This window comes from Chelonia mydas, chromosome 9 (genome assembly GCF_015237465.2).
Source record: "Chelonia mydas isolate rCheMyd1 chromosome 9, rCheMyd1.pri.v2, whole genome shotgun sequence".
In the NCBI taxonomy this organism is placed as follows: Eukaryota; Metazoa; Chordata; order Testudines; family Cheloniidae; genus Chelonia; species Chelonia mydas.
Window position 1 is genome coordinate 21,936,318 of NC_057855.1, and position 19,040 is coordinate 21,955,357.

The 19,040-nt window shown below is 42.9% G+C and overlaps 1 protein-coding gene across 1 annotated transcript; it reads right to left on the bottom strand.

Moving 5' to 3' along the window:
* Positions 1–386: 386 nt before the first annotated feature.
* C9H3orf80 (chromosome 9 C3orf80 homolog) lies at positions 387–17,696 on the bottom strand. Its single transcript, XM_043522612.1, has one exon. The coding sequence runs from the start codon at positions 5,180–5,182 to the stop codon at positions 4,580–4,582; it is 603 nt and encodes a 200-aa protein (XP_043378547.1). The 5' UTR covers positions 5,183–17,696; the 3' UTR covers positions 387–4,579.
* Positions 17,697–19,040: the final 1,344 nt, after the last annotated feature.

Sequence of the window (19,040 nt, forward strand, 5' to 3'; positions counted from 1 at the left end):
CTCTCAGAGAGTAGGGTGGTGGCATGGGGCCTCCCGTAGATCCCAAGAATTTCACAGAGGTTGGAGGCATGCCTTGTGGCCTGTTCTCCAGGGAGCCAACCCATTTTCCTGATGGAATGGTAGGTAAGAATCTCTTTGAGCGGAACCTCACTCTGAGTGCTGTCCCACAAGTTTGCCTGGTCAAGCCCTGTACGTTTGCTATCACATACATCTTCAAGAAGAAGGCTCAAATTCTGTTTGTCTTGTTCACATGAGTAGTCCAAAAATAGACTCCAATGGGATTACCTGAGTAGGGAAAGCAAACAGATTTGGCTTCAGATTGCCCAGTAACTGGCTGTGATTACTAAGAAAATCCAAGAGAAATCATCTTGCATGGTATATGCAAACAAACAAAAACAAAAACCTGAAAGCAAAAAATGCATCTCCATTTAAACTAAGACATATTTTAGAAATTGAGGACAAAAAGTTGCATTAGTCGATTTTTAGTACCTGCATAGTGGGACTTAATAAATTTAGCTGCATAAAAAGAGGATGGGGTGGGAGACATATTTGTCTTTAAAAAATTATCAGGACCTGTTTTTACATCATGTAACATTTTGTGTTGAGATTTAAAATTCTGATTTTTCAAATGAGTCCATCCTTATAATTTTCTAAAAACACAGTTATATATTCCTGACAGGCGCTTCTAACTGAATGTCTTTTAAGTTTGGTGCATTAACCAAGTTGGACTGAAATAGCAAAAGCTTTTGGATGGGAATCTGAACTGCAGATCAAATATACATGAGTACATACCCTAACTGTGCCTCTCTAGAGTACAGGATCAGTTCTGTTTCCACTGAAAAGAATGGGAGTTTGGCTGCTGACTTTAATGGGATCAGAATTGTGTCCTTAGTAGTTTCTTTCCTACACACACAGGGATCAGGCTGCACTGTAGGATTTATTCAAGACAACTCTCACTGACTTCCATTAAACTATACCAAATTAATCTAATATGGCTACCCTCTTTGAAAAATGGTATTCCTTGAGAATGCAAAAGAAATATTGACTGTGCCCCAAATAGTTAAACATTTTGTAATCAATGGGAATTTTGCTTCAGTGATAACAAAAGTATCACACTTTAAGGTTTTGGGTTGGGATGCCTGCTCCAGAGGGGGCTTCTATTATTCCTTCTGCCTAACCTTTGCACAGTGTTCTCCTCCCCTTGAAAAAAACATAGTGCAAATAGGGGTTAATCTTTCATCTGAAACACTGTGCTTTCTTTAATTTTTCACTAAAACTTAAAGATTATACTAGAATTTAGCATTTTTCATTAATATTTTAATCCTCTGAATATTTTCTCCTTTTGAAAACTACCCCTGGATTATTTCTCATAAGATACAATGAAAATTCTCTAAGGATTCCCCTTCAAGATGGAAAACAGGGATGAATTTTTCCAGATTTTGCATTTTTTAATAAATGGATGACTAAACAATGCTGCATTCCTTCCACAGACAGGTATTCCTATTCACACCACACAAGTAACTTGATGTGAGAGGGGTTTACAAAACCAGCTTTGTAAATGGTAATCATGACCAATATTTTCCTCCTTTGGGTTTCTCATAACTGTAAAGAGAAACTACTAACAAAGGCACTTTAACTTATAAAGGACGAATCCTAACTGTACCACAGCCCTTTAAAATTCTTACTAGGAAACTGACCGTGCTTCTGTTGAAGTCAGTAAGATCCCTGCCATTGACCAGCATGAATAGGATTGATTTTACATTCTTTGCAATCTTCTTTTCAGGATCTTCTCTATCGCCATATTATGGCAAAAGGGTCTGATCCCACTTCTGTTGACGTCAATGGGAACAGGACTGGGCTTTAAACATGGGTATCATGATCTTATTGTTAATTACAGTATTTTGGGACATCTTCCTTTGCTTAGCATTGTCAAACAGGAGTGAAGAAATTATTAAAAGCTCTTTTTAGTGAACATTTGAAAGAGAAATGCAATTTGAAATATAAGTATTCAAAATAGGTTCCTATCCTATCCAGAAAGCCTTTCTTGCATTTGTGCTCAGTTAAAATGTAAAATAAGGCAACATATGGCAAGTTTCTGGACAGCTAGTTCTGCATCTTTGTAGAGCTGACTCTGCAAGCACCTGATCCTGTGAGAGAATTACGGGTAGCAGTTTCCTGTTCGGAAGTGACAGAAGCTTCTTTCCAGACATTAATAATAATACCTGCTTCTTAAAGAGCACTTTTCATCAATAGTTGTGAGAACGCTTTACAAAAGAGGCCAGTATCATTATCCTCATTTTACAGATGGGGAAACCGAGGCATGGAAAGACATAGTGACTTGCCCAAGGTCACCCAGATGGCCAGTGGGCAGGGCCAGGAATAGATACCAGAATTCCTGAATTTCTCTATGTGCTAGGCCACACAGCTTCCCTCATTAATATATGTACAGTATATACAATACATATATTCACATTTATGTGGATAATATACATATATATGATGGAGATCGTTCCATTGCTGCTGTTCCTTTGTTTTATACACTGTTATTCTGTTGATGACATAACTCATGAGTTCATAAAAGCTGAGCAGTTTTTTCAGAGTATTCTTTTCCAGCATATTTCAACTTATTTTGCTTCACAACTTTTTTCTAAAGCAATTTGTCTTGAAACCAATGGCAGAAAAATGTGTTATACAGTGCCTAACCTTTCATGGAATTTATCTTCACTCATGAGGGGATGCTTCATTTATGGAGTTATTCCTCCTTTCTCTGCTCATGGGGATAAATGTCATAAATAACATTACATCTGGTATAGATCTCAATACATCATCTCCCTGCTCATTTGAAAGATGCTCCACAGAAGGATATAATTTATACTCTATGTACATGGGGCTTTGGTTTTCTTTTCTTTCCTTTTTTTTTTTTTTAATATGATGACTACATCATTAGCTAGGGACTGAGCCACAAGTCCACACAGAAGTCTAATCCAGCTCTAATTGGAGCCCAAAGGACTTTTACCACTGACCTAAATGAGAGCAGGATCGGGCCCAAGGTCTTAATGAGGCCAAAAAAAGAGTTTGTGGATAACATATAGAGATGAGCTATTTTGTAAGATGTTCTGAAGGGCATTTTTCAATTACACAGCGTGTGTGTGACTCTGTGTGACTGCTGCAGGATAAAGAATGAATGGCCCAGTCCAGCAGATGCATATTGATGCTGGAAAGGTTCGGATCTAGTGCTACAGCCAGAACCCAGTATTTTCCTCAACAGGTGAAATTGACATGTTATCAAAACACATGTGATGTTAGAAACTTTGTTTTCACTTTCTTACATTCCATCTTATTTGATTATGTTCTCTTTCATTTTGCTATAAGCCTATTTTGTCCTTCCCAAAGGATCAAACAGAAAGAAGAACTGTGAAAACTGAGATCCAGCACACACACAATCCCTTTCCTGTATTAAAGGGAAGGAGATTTGCTCAACTTAATTTTTTGTTGACAAATGCAAGAAAGAAGTGACCAGCAGCAGTAGGTGAGGCCCAGTAAATCCTTAACTAACAGGAAGTGCGCTTTCCATTGGAATTATTGCTTAATTATAAACTCTACAAATAAAAGGAAAAATGGAGAAAGTAATTACCTTTCATGGGGTTGGAGTGGAAGTGCACCTTATCAGGGATAGGGTGTTCTGATTACAATATTGAGCTTTTCCTTGCAGATACAGACCCGTACAGTAACAAAATGGACTTAGTTTTCACTGCTGAGTAAGGTTTATAATTATAATGACATGGAACAGGCACCAGGCAGGGATCATGTCTTTCTAGGTGGGATGCCCTGTCAGAGGGCTGCTTTATTCTAGTACTTATACACTGTACAGTCATCCCAAGCTTCTGAACAGAAATAACATTTCTCCATGCTCCGTGTTTTTACCCTCTAGCTCCACGGCTACTCTCTCCCGGGGGCAGAGTGACTGGGATCTTGCAGGATTTACAAAGCTGACCCAACGTGTTAAAAAGCTCCCCTCTCCCTTGGCCCCCCAGCCCTGGAGCACAAACACCCAGTGTGTCGCAGAGTAAATCACATTTGATCCCTTTCGGGTTTTAATCTGCCCGAGGAAGGGAGCAACGAACACGTTATTCGTGTGAGAAACCAAACCCGATGTTTAGAGTGTCAGGTGTGTCTAATTTAACGCCTAACCCCAGTAAACGGGACGGATGCTCTCGTAACCAGGCACTTACGATATAGCAGTTACGAATAAAGGACAGGAAGGCTAGGGTGGGGCAGAGGGGGCCGCGGCTGCTGCACCTGGCTTCCTTGAGCGAACCGAGCCCCTGTAAGAAGTTCAGGCGGTGGTGGGGCAAAGTCTCCGCTCCTGCCCCGCGCCCAGCAGCAGCCGCGCCGTCCGGTTTGTCAGGGGAAAGGAAAGGTGCAAAGCGGCTGCTTGCAGAAGAGACGGGAAGTCCTTGTGGCGATGCTGCAGTGGGTGTCCGCGCCTCGGAGCAGCACTGGGCTAGTCCCTCCCCTCTGGGCACCTTGGACTCCCTCTGTTCCCCCGCGGGGACCCGCAGCTCTCTGGGTGGGGGGCTCAGCTGCGGGGGCCTCTGCCTCCCGCCCTCTCCGGCTCCCCGCTCGCGGCCGTGGCCAGGCTGGACACGGGCAGGACGATCTCCTTGGGGCTCTGGCGCTGCAGCCGCATGGACTCCTCGTAGGTGGGTAAATACTTCACCTCTTCGTAGCTGGGCAGCTGCAGGAAGAGCGGGGAGCCCATCCGCAGCGGCGGCGGCTCCGGCTCGCCCGGGTAGCGGCTGCCGCTGCCGCTGTCCAGCAGGGAGTCCTGCGAGGTGGCCGCCGTCGCGTTGAGCAGGGAGGCGGGGGAGTCCTGGCGCTGCGGCCGGTGGTACCGGCGGGGGCTGGGGCAGATGATGCGCTGCAGAAAGTAGCCGATGGCGAAGAGCACCAGCAGGATGAGCAGCCCCGAGAGCTTCCGCACGAACCAGCCCACGTTGTCCAGGAAGGTGTGGAAGGGCAGCTTGCAGCACTTGATCTCCGTGTGGGTGGCATTGCCGTAGTCACAGCAGCTCTCCCGCTCGCCGCAGGTCAGCTCCCCGCAGCTCCAGGTGCCCTGGCAGGGCTGCCAGAGCAGAGCAGCCCCCAGCACCAGCAGCCCCTCGGAGAGACACTGCCACATCCTCCCCGCCCCCGGCTCTCACCCCTGCCCCGCAGGAGCCCCCGGCTCGCTCGCTCACTTGGGGGGCCACCGGCCGCCTCCCATCGCCGGCGCCGGGCCGCAGCTGGCCACGGAGCCCACCAGCCCTGGCGCCGTGGACCTCTCCCCGGGGCCCAGCCCGGGCTGCTGCTGCTGTGGGTGCCGGAGCGGTGTGCGCGCCCCGCTGCCCGGGAGCAGAGCGGGCATGGTGCGCCGCGGAGTCCCGCCAGCCGCTGCAGGGGCAGGAAGGGTTAAGGGAGCGGGTCGGTTTGCATGTTCACTTTGCAGCGCTTTAATCTTTATTAATCTGTCTGTCGTCCCGTTCCTCTGTCAAACAGACAGCGCCTGCTTCCTAGGTTTCTTGGCTTAAGTGATTGGATTTCCCCGTGACCGTTATTTAAATTTACTTGCTGCTGGGATTCACTTACCATATTTCTGGTCTTATTTCTGATTAAAAATTGATGGTAACCATTTAGCTGATGTTAATGGGCTTAATGCAGCTCCCCTTCCATTAGGGAGTTTGGAGGCCGTGATTTACTGGCTGTGTTCCTGCACAGGCCAGCCAGGCTGGTGTCTTCTTTGGGGGGAAAATAAATACCAGGGTCACGGCGTCTTTCTAGACCACAAGAGAAGCATATGGTCTAGGCAACTATTCCTCTGCCATCCCTCAGGTTTCCCAGTCCAGGTCCATCCGAGGGGGTTTCACATAGGCAATAACCTGGAATAACAGAGCCTCTGCAGGCAGAAATCAATTCACTTTGCCAGGAACATGTCAGATCACAGACATTTCTGTAACAGTCAATTGTAATAGGCACAAGAGTCTGCTGGTGCCAAAAGAGCAAATAGACAGCAAGGCTGTCAAGGGCGAGAACTCAAATTCAAGCACAGGACCCAGAGAGAACATGGTAAATTAGCATCAAAGGGAGACTGATCTTGGTATCAAGATGAGTTGGTGTTTCCAGTTGAGCAGTAGGGCAGGGTGATCAGTGGTGCTGAGAGCCAGTAGCTTGACTTCAGCTAAAGGAGTGGATCTTCAGCATCTCTGACACGTGCTCCCTGTGGACTTGTCTACAGTGACAAACTACAGGGTGTTAGAACACGATTTAACGAAGACAATAGTAAATGTGCCTTAGTGCTCAACAGAGACCAGGACATGTGGGGGCTTAATATTGTGTCACCTGGCTGTTAGCCTGATGGTGGATCAGGACCAGCCACCAAATGTTATCCTTGTCTGTCCTGTCCGCTGTGTTAATTAATATGTGTGTGTGACAGAGGTAATGTCTTTGGGGTCCATATTGTATCAAGTTTATATCTCACTGTGGGCTAGAGAGTGTATGCAATTTCAGGGTGGTTGGGGGGAGGGGTTACCACAACTCCAGGCCCCAGAAATAGTGGGCTCCAGGTGAATCACTGAGGTTGTGAACACTGGCAGAGAGGTCCCACCCCTCTGGGGAAGCTTGCATATACTGTTTCAAACTTGGTTTTCAGAAACCAACAGATGCAGAAAGGCTTTTGGCATAAAAAGCTTCACTTAAATTGACTCGGGGCTTTTTCCTGACCTTGCAAACAGACTGGATCTTCTGTCCAAGGGCCTTGCAGAAGGGTTGGAAAGATTTTGCCCTGCTAGGTCCCATAAGACTGATGGTTGACCTCTGCAAAATTTTTAGTGTGTTTATAGGAACTTATCTTGTTTTTATGTTTTCTCTGTAATGTATTTACCTTAAGAATAAATCTGCCTGCTTAGAAAGAGCTGTGTTGTAACTTGCAGCTACTGACAATACACTGTTCATAGCCCTTGGAGAGAAAAAGTAAAGCACAGGCCCTGGCCTTTAGCAGATTGGCTTGCTGGGGATATTGCAGTGTAAGGCAGGGAGGGAGCTGAGCAGCGTTGAAACCCCAGGCATGAGGGAGAGAGACATGGGTTTCCATCTAAGAGAGGCTGGGACTTGGAAGCTACCGTGCACACACCAGTGCTTAAAATGTGTGTGTACGGGGCAGATTTGCAAAGGGTCACAGCCCTGGAAATTTTTTTTTAAAACAAGCTAGGTCATCGAGGGGCACTCTTTAAGCACTGCTTTGCCAAAGTCACTGGTCTCAGATTACAATACCCCCTCCCCGCCCCTTTCTTTTCAGACCACTTTAAGACTAGGGCACATACTGCACTCAAGCAGCTCCAGGACCTGAGCTTATTTAGAGAGTTGCCCTTGGAAATATCTTCACAATGTTGGCAGCTAAGCTCCGGTCACTGCCTTCTCCTGCTGCCTGGTGTGAGCTGAGCATTGCCACCAATGCACCTGAAATGGAAAAAAAAAAAAAAAAGAAAGCCCTGCCCCAATGCAGGCACAGCACTGTGCAGAGTTATGGCAGGGTGGTGCTCTGAGGAGGAAATAAAGCCCATTTTGACACAGCAGCAGCAGCCTATCCCAGGACAGGGAGTGGCACTGCTCTTGCTTTTACTTGCACTTCCATTTATGAAAAAAAAGCTCAGGCCAAAGTTCTGCACCGCTTCTGACTAAGGGCCTGCTCTTGCTCCCAAGGACACCAGTGGCAAAACTGTAACTGGGGAAGGGGCAGGCCCTAGACCGTTCCAAGCTGAAGTAGAAGAAAAGTATTCTCAACTTTGTCCCAGTGGAGGGGTGGGAGGAGCCCAGACGTGGTGGAGTTGAGAGGAGGTAACAGTGTGTGTTTGCCGACAGAGCAAAGACATTTAAAATGCGTGTTTTAATGACGTTTTAAAAAACATTTTGGAGGTAAGGGCCTTTCCTTAAATCACAAAAAACCCGACAATCCCTAATCCTGCCCACCCCTAAGACATATTCATGCCGTACATATGTAACAGTGTCCGATACATTCTGAGTGAGATTTTGAGCTGTAAAACTTCTGCAGCTCTCCCCGAGAGTGCCACGCTATTCATCTTCTTTGTTCTTTAGGCATGTCTTTTCCTTAGCTCTGATCCTGAACTCCTTCTTCAGGCAGAACACCCACTGAAGTCCATGAAAATGTTGCCTGAATAAGGAGTTCAGGATTGGGTCCTAAGTGTGATGGCGTGGCTACTATCTGCGAGATACCTGCTTCCAGCGTCCTGCTGGAGGAGTTTGAGTATGGATGTGCATAGATGAAAGGGTTGAAAGTGGGGAGGAGCACTGAGTAAACTTCAAGATAAACTTCTGAAGTTTGACTAATATGGGGTCCCTTTGCAAACATGTAAACAGGAATAAGGATAGTACCTCATGCTCTAGCACAGAGATAAAATGAGCTTCCTTTAAAAGTATTGCCTGATACGTAATCCTGATGGCTGTGGTCCTACCAGCTAATCCTTCTCTTGCTGAAGCCTGTGGGGGCTGTTTGAGTTTACTTTAACGAATGCAGGGTTTTGGCCGCAATTCCAGAAAACATCCCTGTTCAGCGAAGGACTTAAGCATGTGCTTATCTTTAAGTCAAGGTCAATGGGATTTAAGCATGTGTTTAAAGTTAAGCACATGCTAAGTGTTTTGCTGAATAGTGATGGACTTAAGTGGGTGCTTAGGTACTTTCCTGAAGGTATGATCGCTTCATACCTTTCTCTGGTGTGTTATTGTGATACATTTGGCTTCCCTTCCCTGCTGTTACTTTTTAAATTTTAGGCTCTTCGGACTTCCCATACTTAGAGGCCTGAGCAGATACAAAAGTTGTTTCCACATCCGATCTGCAAACACAGTCTGCGGATATAAATCGGATATAAAGTGGATATCCGCAGATTTGCAGGGCTTTCCCCATACTAACAGACTCACAGTGGAGTGTTGTCTGGGCCAGTGTCTGGTCTCTGAGAGTGGCTGATACTAGCCCCTAGAGCAAATAAAATAAAAAATCCATAATGCACTTTTCCAGTTGTTTAGTAGGACACTGTAGGTGGAGGTGGGAAGATTTATTTCTTCCTCATCCCAGTTGAGGGTCAGTTTAAGCCCTGGATCATGAAAATTGAAAATCCTTGTTATGTTTCTTTTAGCAACTGCAATTGTAGATGTTGTGAAGGAGATGACACTGCTCTGTAATAATTTGTGAATATTGTACGTGACCGTGTTAGTGGGATAGTTACTGTACGGCTATCCTGGGTTATTGCAATGTTTATTGTAGGCATATATTGGTTTAGTTTAATAGTAGTGCTGTGAAGAAGCCAGCAGGAAGCCAACACTATGGCTGCAGGTGAGCAATCTCCTAATAGCAAATTGGGTCTCATTAAGAAACAATGCTTAAACTATTAAGTTGTGAGGTTGCCAGGCTGAGATACCAGACTTGTTTTGTCTCACTGGAGGCCCATAAATCAAACAGGCTGTAAACAGTTAAAAAAAGACTGGGGGCGGGGGCATTTCTCGGGGAGCTGTTCAGGGGGAAACAAACTTGCTCAGAAACAGACCCTGCTGGCACACTGGAAGTGTTCAGGCCATCCCAAGCTTCCAGAGAGAGGGCAAGCCTTTAGGTAAGACAGATATGGGTGCAGTATGTTTATTGTTTTAAAATTCTTTCCCTCTGATGCTATGCTGTGTTCCTACTCTTAAGATTAAACAATACGGGGCTTCAGGAAGGCTGTTTGGGGTCACTGTGTTCACCATGAAGAACCACAGAGGGAAGAACTACAGATGGCGAACCCAGTTAGGTCTGCTGGGTGAGCACAGTTGAATCACATGCTGCTGAGCCCAGGACGTGGTTTAAGAGTGGGAGAATCATTGGTTTCCACTCCAGAAAAGGTAAGAGCACAAGGGGCGGGATGCACTCAGAGAGATCAACGGTGCAAATAGCCCTGTAACCATGATGGATGCTATCTTTATTCATAAGCATCTAAGTCTAAAAAAAAATTCTTGCTAAACTATTAGTCTGAATGTCATCTGGTGGCAGACCAAATAATGAACGTTCCTCTTATCTAGTTTAAATTCTGTTTGTTTGTTTTTAAATATCTCCTCATGTTCTTTCATGGCCTGCTAGGTCCCATTGACCAAAGGCAACAGGATCTTGTCCTTCCTTCCAAATCAAATCATCCTAACCTTCCTAATATGGCCTTGTGGTGGGGTGTACAAAGCCTACCCAGACAGGAATGGGTTAAGGAGTTGTTGTGGGTATGTTAGGTCTGTCAGGATGGGAGGATGAGTTCAAAAGGGAAGACACCCAGCTCAATAGGAGGTAGCTCGGGGAGGAAGATTGACTTCTAGTCCCATCAGCTCCTGTGGCAAGAGGCCTGAATCATCTCCCTTGCCTACAGACTGTCTGGGCACCCTAAGGCAGGCAGGACTATAAGCAACCTCCTGAAGACACTTTCTGGTGGTTAACCACAGGATACTGACCCAGAATGAGGCTTACCCAAGGCCCCCTGAAGCAAGAGGGGCCGATGACTCATTTAGGACTGGTCAGTTGTTCTTTTTTATATCTTTCTTTTGTTTCCTTGGAATCCTGGGAGGGGCAATCTCCAGAGGAGCTCAGCAGCGGTGCTGAGTTTCCATCCCTGCATCAGTGATTCTGATGGCCCCAAGCTGGATGACCAGTGCCTGAGTGAGTGCATAACCCTGTCACAGCCCCAAGGATGCTGCAGAGGGACTAGGTCCTTGACAGTCCTTATATAGAAGCTCCAACCTCCCCATATCTCTGATAATTTTTGATGTTGATCTTAGCTAATACGGTTCCATTAACCTTTATTTTGCTAGCTTGAGTAGACATTGCTGCAAGTGACATGTTAAAACTGGTAAAGGTACAGCAGTTCTCATAGTATTTTCAAGGAAATGGAGTATTGCAGTCCATGTTTGTAATGATGGCTGTTGAAAGATAGATGCTTTCCAGGCAGTATATACTTTACAACTCCTTATCTTATTTTACGGAAGTCCTAAATACAACCAGCAATGTAAACTATGCATGTGTTACAGGGAATTTAGGAACTGTAGGCAACTTCTTTGCCCTCTGGGGGGTAACTTCTTCCTCTGCTGCGAGGGGATATTGAGCCCCTTCCACTAGGGAAGAGGTGCTAGACATCTGCACACAACTTGAAGAGATTCCAGGATTATATCCATCTCCTATTACTATGCCAATAATGTGATATTTCTCTCTGGAGTGCATCAGTATAACAGATGCATATTCTAGCTAGCTTGAAGTTATAGGAATCATCTCTATGAGTCTCTCTTCGATAGCTTTGGTGTGATGCCAAAAGAATTATATATATAGCTATGGGCTGCATACCAGACATATGGGGCCAAATTCATCCCAGATGTAACTCAATAGAAATCACTAGTTACACCAGAGCCGCCATTTGCGCATCAAATTAATTTCAACTCTTTGCAGAATCAGATATTGACTGGTGTGATCTGATGCCCCAAAGATTATCTGCGATGAGGAGTAATCAAAAGACCTATGCTGACGATGTAATAGGACGATTGGTACTTTTAAACTGAATGGTGGGTTTTGTACCTATTGTTCAGCTTTTCTGAAAACAAGTGAGACAAAACAGTTTGATCCTAGGCTTGCCTCTGCAAATTGAAACCCGTCCCTGTGATTTACAATGTTGAGCCTACGTGGAGCCCCACAGAAAGAAATTGGGCTCTACAGCAGGCACAGCAGTTTTGTCCTGCATTATAAACTGCAGGACTGGAACCTACTCCATTGCTTTATTTGGATCCAGCAATAAAAGCTGATCCTTCTCTGTGTTGTTTACTGATTGGTATCAGCCTAATTGCAAAATTCCTGAGGCAACTGACTCAGTAAAGTGTAGGCTTTTCTGGTGATGGGAACATTTACCAATATGAAACATGGCAAAAAATTACCAAGCCTGTTCAGTTTGGCTCCCCCTTTTTTTAATTATGTCAGATTTGTTCCACAAACAACTAAACAACCGATGTTACTGTCATTTATACTCTACTGGTTTCCTTTGTTTGTCCTGGTTACTTGTACTCTGCTGGTTACTTTCTTTGTCCAGGTTACTGATTTCACTGTAGATTTTCTGTAACTGATACTCCTGTTTTCATCTCTGTATTTAAATGATCATATGTCAGTCATTTCTGTTTAGCTTCCTGAAGCTCTTAGGAACAAAAATGGTAAGAAAAGAGTTTCCAAGCAATACTTCATGGTTCAGTATGTCTATCAAATACCAATGGGAAGCTCACTCCTGGCAAGAAATGATGGGAAGAGATGAAAAACGTTGCCTGGTCTGACTGAGCTAATCATCGCGGTGTGTCTGTTCATGTACTGCGGCCGTAGCTGTGTGTTCTCCTTCACAGCCGCCGGCTCTCTGAATGGTGTTTCTTTAACATTATTTGAAGAGTATTTTTTGCTGCTGAAAGGTATTAGATCAAGAACTCTGTAGAATAATGTGCTTGCTTCACAAACCAGAAACGGCATAGAGTTAGGTCAAGCCCGGGCCTCTGTGTCAGAACAGAATGGCAGCTGTGATGGATGTTTGTTCACTAGGAACCAGATTAAGACCACCAACTCAGTTCGCATAGACCATCGAACTGCCTTCAGGTGGCAATGACTTTTGCCCACAACTGACCGAGGCCAGGTTTGAGCTGCTAAGTGAAAGCTGGAAGGCTCTCTCCCCTGTTTAAGAAACCCCTGAGCCTGCCAATCCCAATGAACAGAAGTATTTTTGTTCTGGGTCTGAATATCATGCCTGGCTGATTACTCTGTTCCTGTTTAATTTTATTGAGTTGAGTTAGCAGCCTGTATCTCACAAGCTGATACTTGTGCCTTGAGTTTCATTCATGCAGTTCCTTCTTCATCAACAGAGTCTAGCAGTTTGGAATCCCAGTGACGACTGAGGTATGTCCCACCTGTCTGCATTTGGAATGTTTGAGCGAATGATTAATGCTGGGCATAACTATGTTGTCTTCATTATCACTAACATTTTATTAATTGATAAACTAATGCCATTGAAACCTACCACATTAGCCATTGTAGGATTTGCCAGATTCCTTTAGTGGAGCCTCGATTCTTCTTGGCATCCCGTTGTCAGGTATGGATTGTCGATCATTGGCATTGAAATTAATGCATATAGCAGGTTACTGTTTCTAATGTTTAACTTGTACGTTCAATATGGGGAGGACAGACAGGGAAGGATTTTGTCCACATTTATATGTGTCTTGCACATGTGTAAACATAGTCAACTCCATCTTAGCCATATCTGTACAGTACTGGTGCAAATTAATTTCTTCCCTGAATAATGTGTACGGTGTGCACTATGACTCAGACAGTGTATATAAAAAGCCTTGGCAAAAACATCATTACATCCATGCTGACATTTATCAGTTAATGTTTGTATTTAATTCTGGCTCAGACTCCTTTGAACTAAGTCAAGTAATTAATGCTGGAAAATATTACTGAACCCATCCATTTAAAGTTAGAAGTCTCAAGGAAGTAGAAAGGAAATACCATGAAATTGTCTGGTAATAAGAAATCTGTTTACACTCCATTACTGGAAATTAAAAATAAGCATTTATCATCAGAAATACTTTTTTGAGAATGAAAAAAAAGGCCTATTTCTGCCTGTATATTAAGGCTGAAAGCAGTGAAGTGAAACACTAATTGTTTTTCAGAGATGCCACTGCTCCATTAGATTTATAATTTATCTTACTGCTTTAGCACAGCGGTCAGTAAGAGTGAAGTTCTGAAGGTTTTCTATTGCAGTGTGCTGGAAGTATTCCTTAAATGTGGTATCCTAGAGCAGAGGCGCACAAACTGTGGCCCATGGGGCATGTATTGATGGGCTGCAGGTAGCTGGCTTCTTGCCTGGGGCTGTCTCTCCAGCTCCTAAATCTCATTCAAAGAAACTGATAAGACATGTATACTTTCCTGATATTATCCTTCATGTAAGCAATGGTTGTGGTTGCTATAGGGATGTTTGATTGCCAGTGGGAGAGGAGGTCTTCTCAAACACAAGTGAGAGGGGAAGTGTCCAGGGGACAATCTCTCTCTGCTAAGATGTTCAAGATCCCCTGTCCTAGAGCATAACAAAACATTCAGGGCTAGATTGTGCCTACTGATGAGTGGGTGGGCAACAGGGGAAAGAGAAGACACAAGGAGCCTTCCCTTGCCTACAGCTATGCACAGGAGCCAGGCACAATCTCAGTCCCTTTGCTCCCAGCATGCATGGAGTGAGGGAGTGCAACACAGACATTGGCACTAGAAACCCAGTAAGGAGTAGGGATAGGCAAAGTTAGGGTCATGGCTTCATCCTTCCTTCAGTGATTAGCAGAGCTGGGCTGGCATACGGAGAGGGAACACACTGTACCCTGTAAAAGGGTGTTGCAGCTGTCTCTGCAGTACCCGCCCTAGTGCTCCCAGAGGCATTATGTCTGCCTCAGGCACAAAGCCTCCAGGAGCTGCTGCCAGTGCGCAGTCATCACCTCGCCAGCTCAGACTGGAGCTTCAAGCCACAAGCCAACTCCTAGAGTATAAAGGAACCATGAGTAATTTATGAGGTCCAGATCTTACCCAACAAATGTGATGCTTTTCTTGATACAATTCCATTAGTGACTGAAGGCAATGATGTTAAGGGCCCAATTCTTACCCAGTGGAAATTGTGCCTACTTATGATAGGGCTGAATGTAGTGAATTTATTCAAGGGCATTAAAAAAACTTTATTAGTTTCTATTGCAAGCACCTGATTTTCCACGAGAACCAAGGCCTTCAAACCACCATTGTGCTAGATGCTGCATAAACACTTCTACAGCTAACTACAAGCTGCTATTCAGATAATTTATTTATACTTTATATTATGGGAAGTTACTTTTTACTTTATTTACTATGGGCTCAATCCTGCTCCCATTGAAGTAATAAAGATTTTTGCTTTTGAAATCAAGGAGCAGCTTGGTCTCAGCTGTACACATATACATCTCTATAATAATAGTGTATTATATATATATATATATTGTTGAAAGAGATGCCTGGTTTCATTTCTACCAACATTGCTCAGCAGTGGATGAAACTTAAATCTGGATGGAAATCAGTTTTCATGTTGTTGATGTGATGTTTAAGAAATTCAGTATCATATATATGGTTCAGCTCTAACCGAACAAAAATTAGAAAGCAAGCCATATATGGGACCAGGAGAAGACAATGGTACATTTACAGCTGAAGGTAGAAGAAAAGGTGTTGAGCACTTTTCTAGGAGCACATATTTGGCATATGAAACATATTATTGAGAGAGATATAGGTTCATTTATTATTACAACATTTCAAAATTACAGATAGCAAATTGCATATATTTATTCATTTACAACTGTGCTCATTATGTTAAAAATAATACTTAGCACTTAACGTTATCAATGTTCTTTGTAAACAATGACTATTTAATCATTACAACATCACTGTATGGTATAGCAGGTAAGCAATTAAACCCATTTTATAAGGAAAGATGCAAGACCAGACAGTAAGGCAGTGACAGAACCAGGATTAGAACTCAGCAGGATCTGGCGCTCAGCCCTTAGCCCAATCAACTAGACCACACTAATCTCATCAGATATGCAGCTTGTTTACATGAGAGTTCCAAGGAGAAAGCATTTGCCGCAGACTTCTGGGGTAACTGATGTAATATTTCATATAAAATACAATGGAAAGTAAACATCAATGCGCAATGCTAAACCTACCTAACTATCCAGTAATAAAATATAATATTGAAACAACATTTCTGATAAACTACATCTCCATAATCATAGTATTATAAAATATTAAAGCCTGTTAATTGGTCATTAAAACTAACTTTTGGCAAGGTCTCCAGAGTTGCCAAATGTACTTTGTACTGTGTTTACAATTACAATATTTCAAAATGTGGTCTTTAGAGATAGTTTTGGATCAACACTAAGCCCTGATACTTAAAAGGAGGAATAGATGGGTTGGAATAAACAGGAAAATTTGACAAGACTGCTAATCTGAATCAAGCACATAGAGAGAATTTTAAACCAGCTGTCCTTAATTCTGTTTTATTTAAGAACATAAGAACGGCCATACTAGGTCAGACCAAAGGTCCATCTAGACGAGTATCCTGTCTTCCGACAGTGGCCAATGCCAGGTGCCCCAGGGTGAATTAACAGAACAAGTAATCACCAAGTGATCCATCCCCTGTTGCTCATTCCTAGCTTCTGGCAAACAAGAGGCTAGGGACACCATTCCTGCCCATCCTGGCTAATGGCCATTGATGAACCTATCCTCCATGAATTTATTTAGTTTTTTTTTGAACAGTAAAAGACTTTCATATTGGTCTTTCTCAGTCCCATAATGACTGGTAGAATTCCCTAAAAAATAAGACTCAAAGTCAGCCACCCTTTTTACATTTACATTTTACATTTAATAAAGCAACAAGTTAATACTAATCTGAAGGGCTAAGATAGCAGCCCTTACTAGTCCAATCATCTAGATATCCAACTCTCCTGATTGCACTAAGGACCACTGTATCTGCCTAATAGCTATTATAAGCCTTGAGCAAAGTTCTGCAATCACACCTATGCAGTCGATGCACTTACTTCACATTTACACCAGTATTAATGTGAACAGAACTTGTCCCTGATTTTACTGAGAGTAAAAATTGCAATGAGCATTGGATCTTTGAAACCCTTACTTTCAAGTCCCTGTGCCACTGAATGAACTAAAGGACTGTGAGTCAGCCCTTTACAACAATGGATCAGAGTGTGGCAGGAGGCTTATAATTAGGGCTGGTACTTTGGGTATCAGTTTCACTCTCTAATTTGGGTCCTTTGTCCCTACTGCTAATCTCTGACTGATAGTAATAATATGAATTTAATTTATGCCTGGAGAAAATTCATGTGCTAAGGAAAGCGTGGGAGAAGAGAGATGAAGGCATTAGAATTCCTTGGCCACTTAGTGTGAGACTCTCTATTATGTGTTAGGGTATCAATTCTGCAGCCCCTTAGGGCCTTAGTTGCGGGATGGCCCTGTGTGAAGTTAGTGAGTAAGTACTATTATTGAAGGATCAAGTCTATACTCTAAAAACTGATACAGTTATTCCCATTTACCATTTGGAGTGTTTGGTTGTCTCAGGCACTTTTGTGCAGTTGTGCTTAATTTTGAACGCAACCTGGTCTGGAACTAGAAGACTCGAGTCCAGTTTCAGTTGAAATAATAATAATTTAATAATAAAACTTTTGACTGACAAACCCAGAAACATTTGAAAAGCATAGATTTGATTTTTCACTTGAGAAGAAATTGTTTTTTCATTATTTTACTCATTTTTTAAACTCAGTTTCAGCTTCCATTTCCCTAAATACTCCCCTGTTTGTAATGATCATTAATGAAGCAGGTGACAATTTTCAGAAAAATCTTTTTCCATCAAAAAATGCAGCACCATTGCTGACACCAAAATGTTTCACAATTTTTTGCCAATTTCACCAAATTGTTTGTGCTTTAAAAAAAAAGCCTCCAAAATTAAAAATAAGTAAATATGTTTCATTTTGATATTTTTTAAATTAAACATTATTTTTTGGGTCAAAATGACTTTTCAATAGAAATTGCTTCAAATTTTATTTTATTTTTAATGAAAAACATATAAAAAAATAGTGTGAAATCAAAATGAAATGAAATGCTTTGTTTTGGGTTGAAGCTTTATGTTTGACCTAAAATGATTTGTTTGTTTCTTAATTTTTTTACTTTTTGATCTGCCAAAAATTGAAACGTGAAAATGTTTTCAGGGTGATCTAAAACTTTTTTTTTCAGAACTGCCAATAAACTGAAAGATCCATTATTTGCATAACTCTAATCATTAATCTTTTCATTTTTACCAAAGAACAAGTATTGTTAAATCAAGATTATCCTTTTTCTGTTAGACAAATTGTCAAAAGCGATGGTAATTGTGCTGAGAGCACACAGCAAAATATCGAAGTTGTGCAAACATTCAGAAGGTCACTGCTAAATAACCATGAAATGGGTTGGCAGTGTTTGTCTGAATAGCTCACCCTGCTAGGAGGTGCTGATCCTGTGGGAAAATGTAAAGTCAATGTTGCTGACTCACTCTTGCATCTTGCATACTCCCACCTGAATATGATGGAAGTAGAAGTGGTGTCCCCCCCCCCCGCCCCCGCTGTGACAGGACATAAGGTGTGGGCTGAGCAGTCCTTGGAGAGGAACTCTGTGACCGGTCAAAGCTGGAGAGATGGATTGGTCTGGATTTTGTGTGCCTTTTGTGAATAAAGCCAAACCCTAGTATCAACAGCAACTTGAGAACCCACAGGAACTTGAGTGGACTATGTTTAGTGTGGGGGGAAGCCACCTCTTTGAAACCAAAACAACAAATGTTTGAGAATTGAGCCTTGATTTATATTAGAAGAAAAAGGAGCAGGTTGACCCAGAGGCAGTTGAGTAGATGGAATCCTTTATTGCGATACTTGTTACCCTGGACCTAACTGTCCAGTAAGCACTGGATTATTTACATCACACACTTTTTATTGAAGTTAGTATGTAAATGCCTACATCCGCTACAACACCCCAAAAACCCTTATTAAGTAATAGAAACTCCCATACTATGATTATACCCACCCCTATTGACTGATTACAGCATTATGCATATTATACACACATCCTTACCTTGAAAATACATTTCTTTGCAGTAATTTGTTGCTACAAGTTCCCTCAATCTTCAGTTCTCAGGGGAGGGAGGAAGGGACCATGACCCATCACTTATGTAGCTGGGAAAGGAAGGGAGGAGGAGATAACACTTTTTTACCCAAAAGGTATCCTTTAGATCCCCACATTTCTTATGCAGCTCTAACACTTATTAATTCTTAACAAGGAGAAGGGAGGCGAAAGGGGTAACACTTTATCTATTAAGTGAAGGAATAGTGCCTACTCCCTGATATCATGCCAGCATACCAGCGGTTTT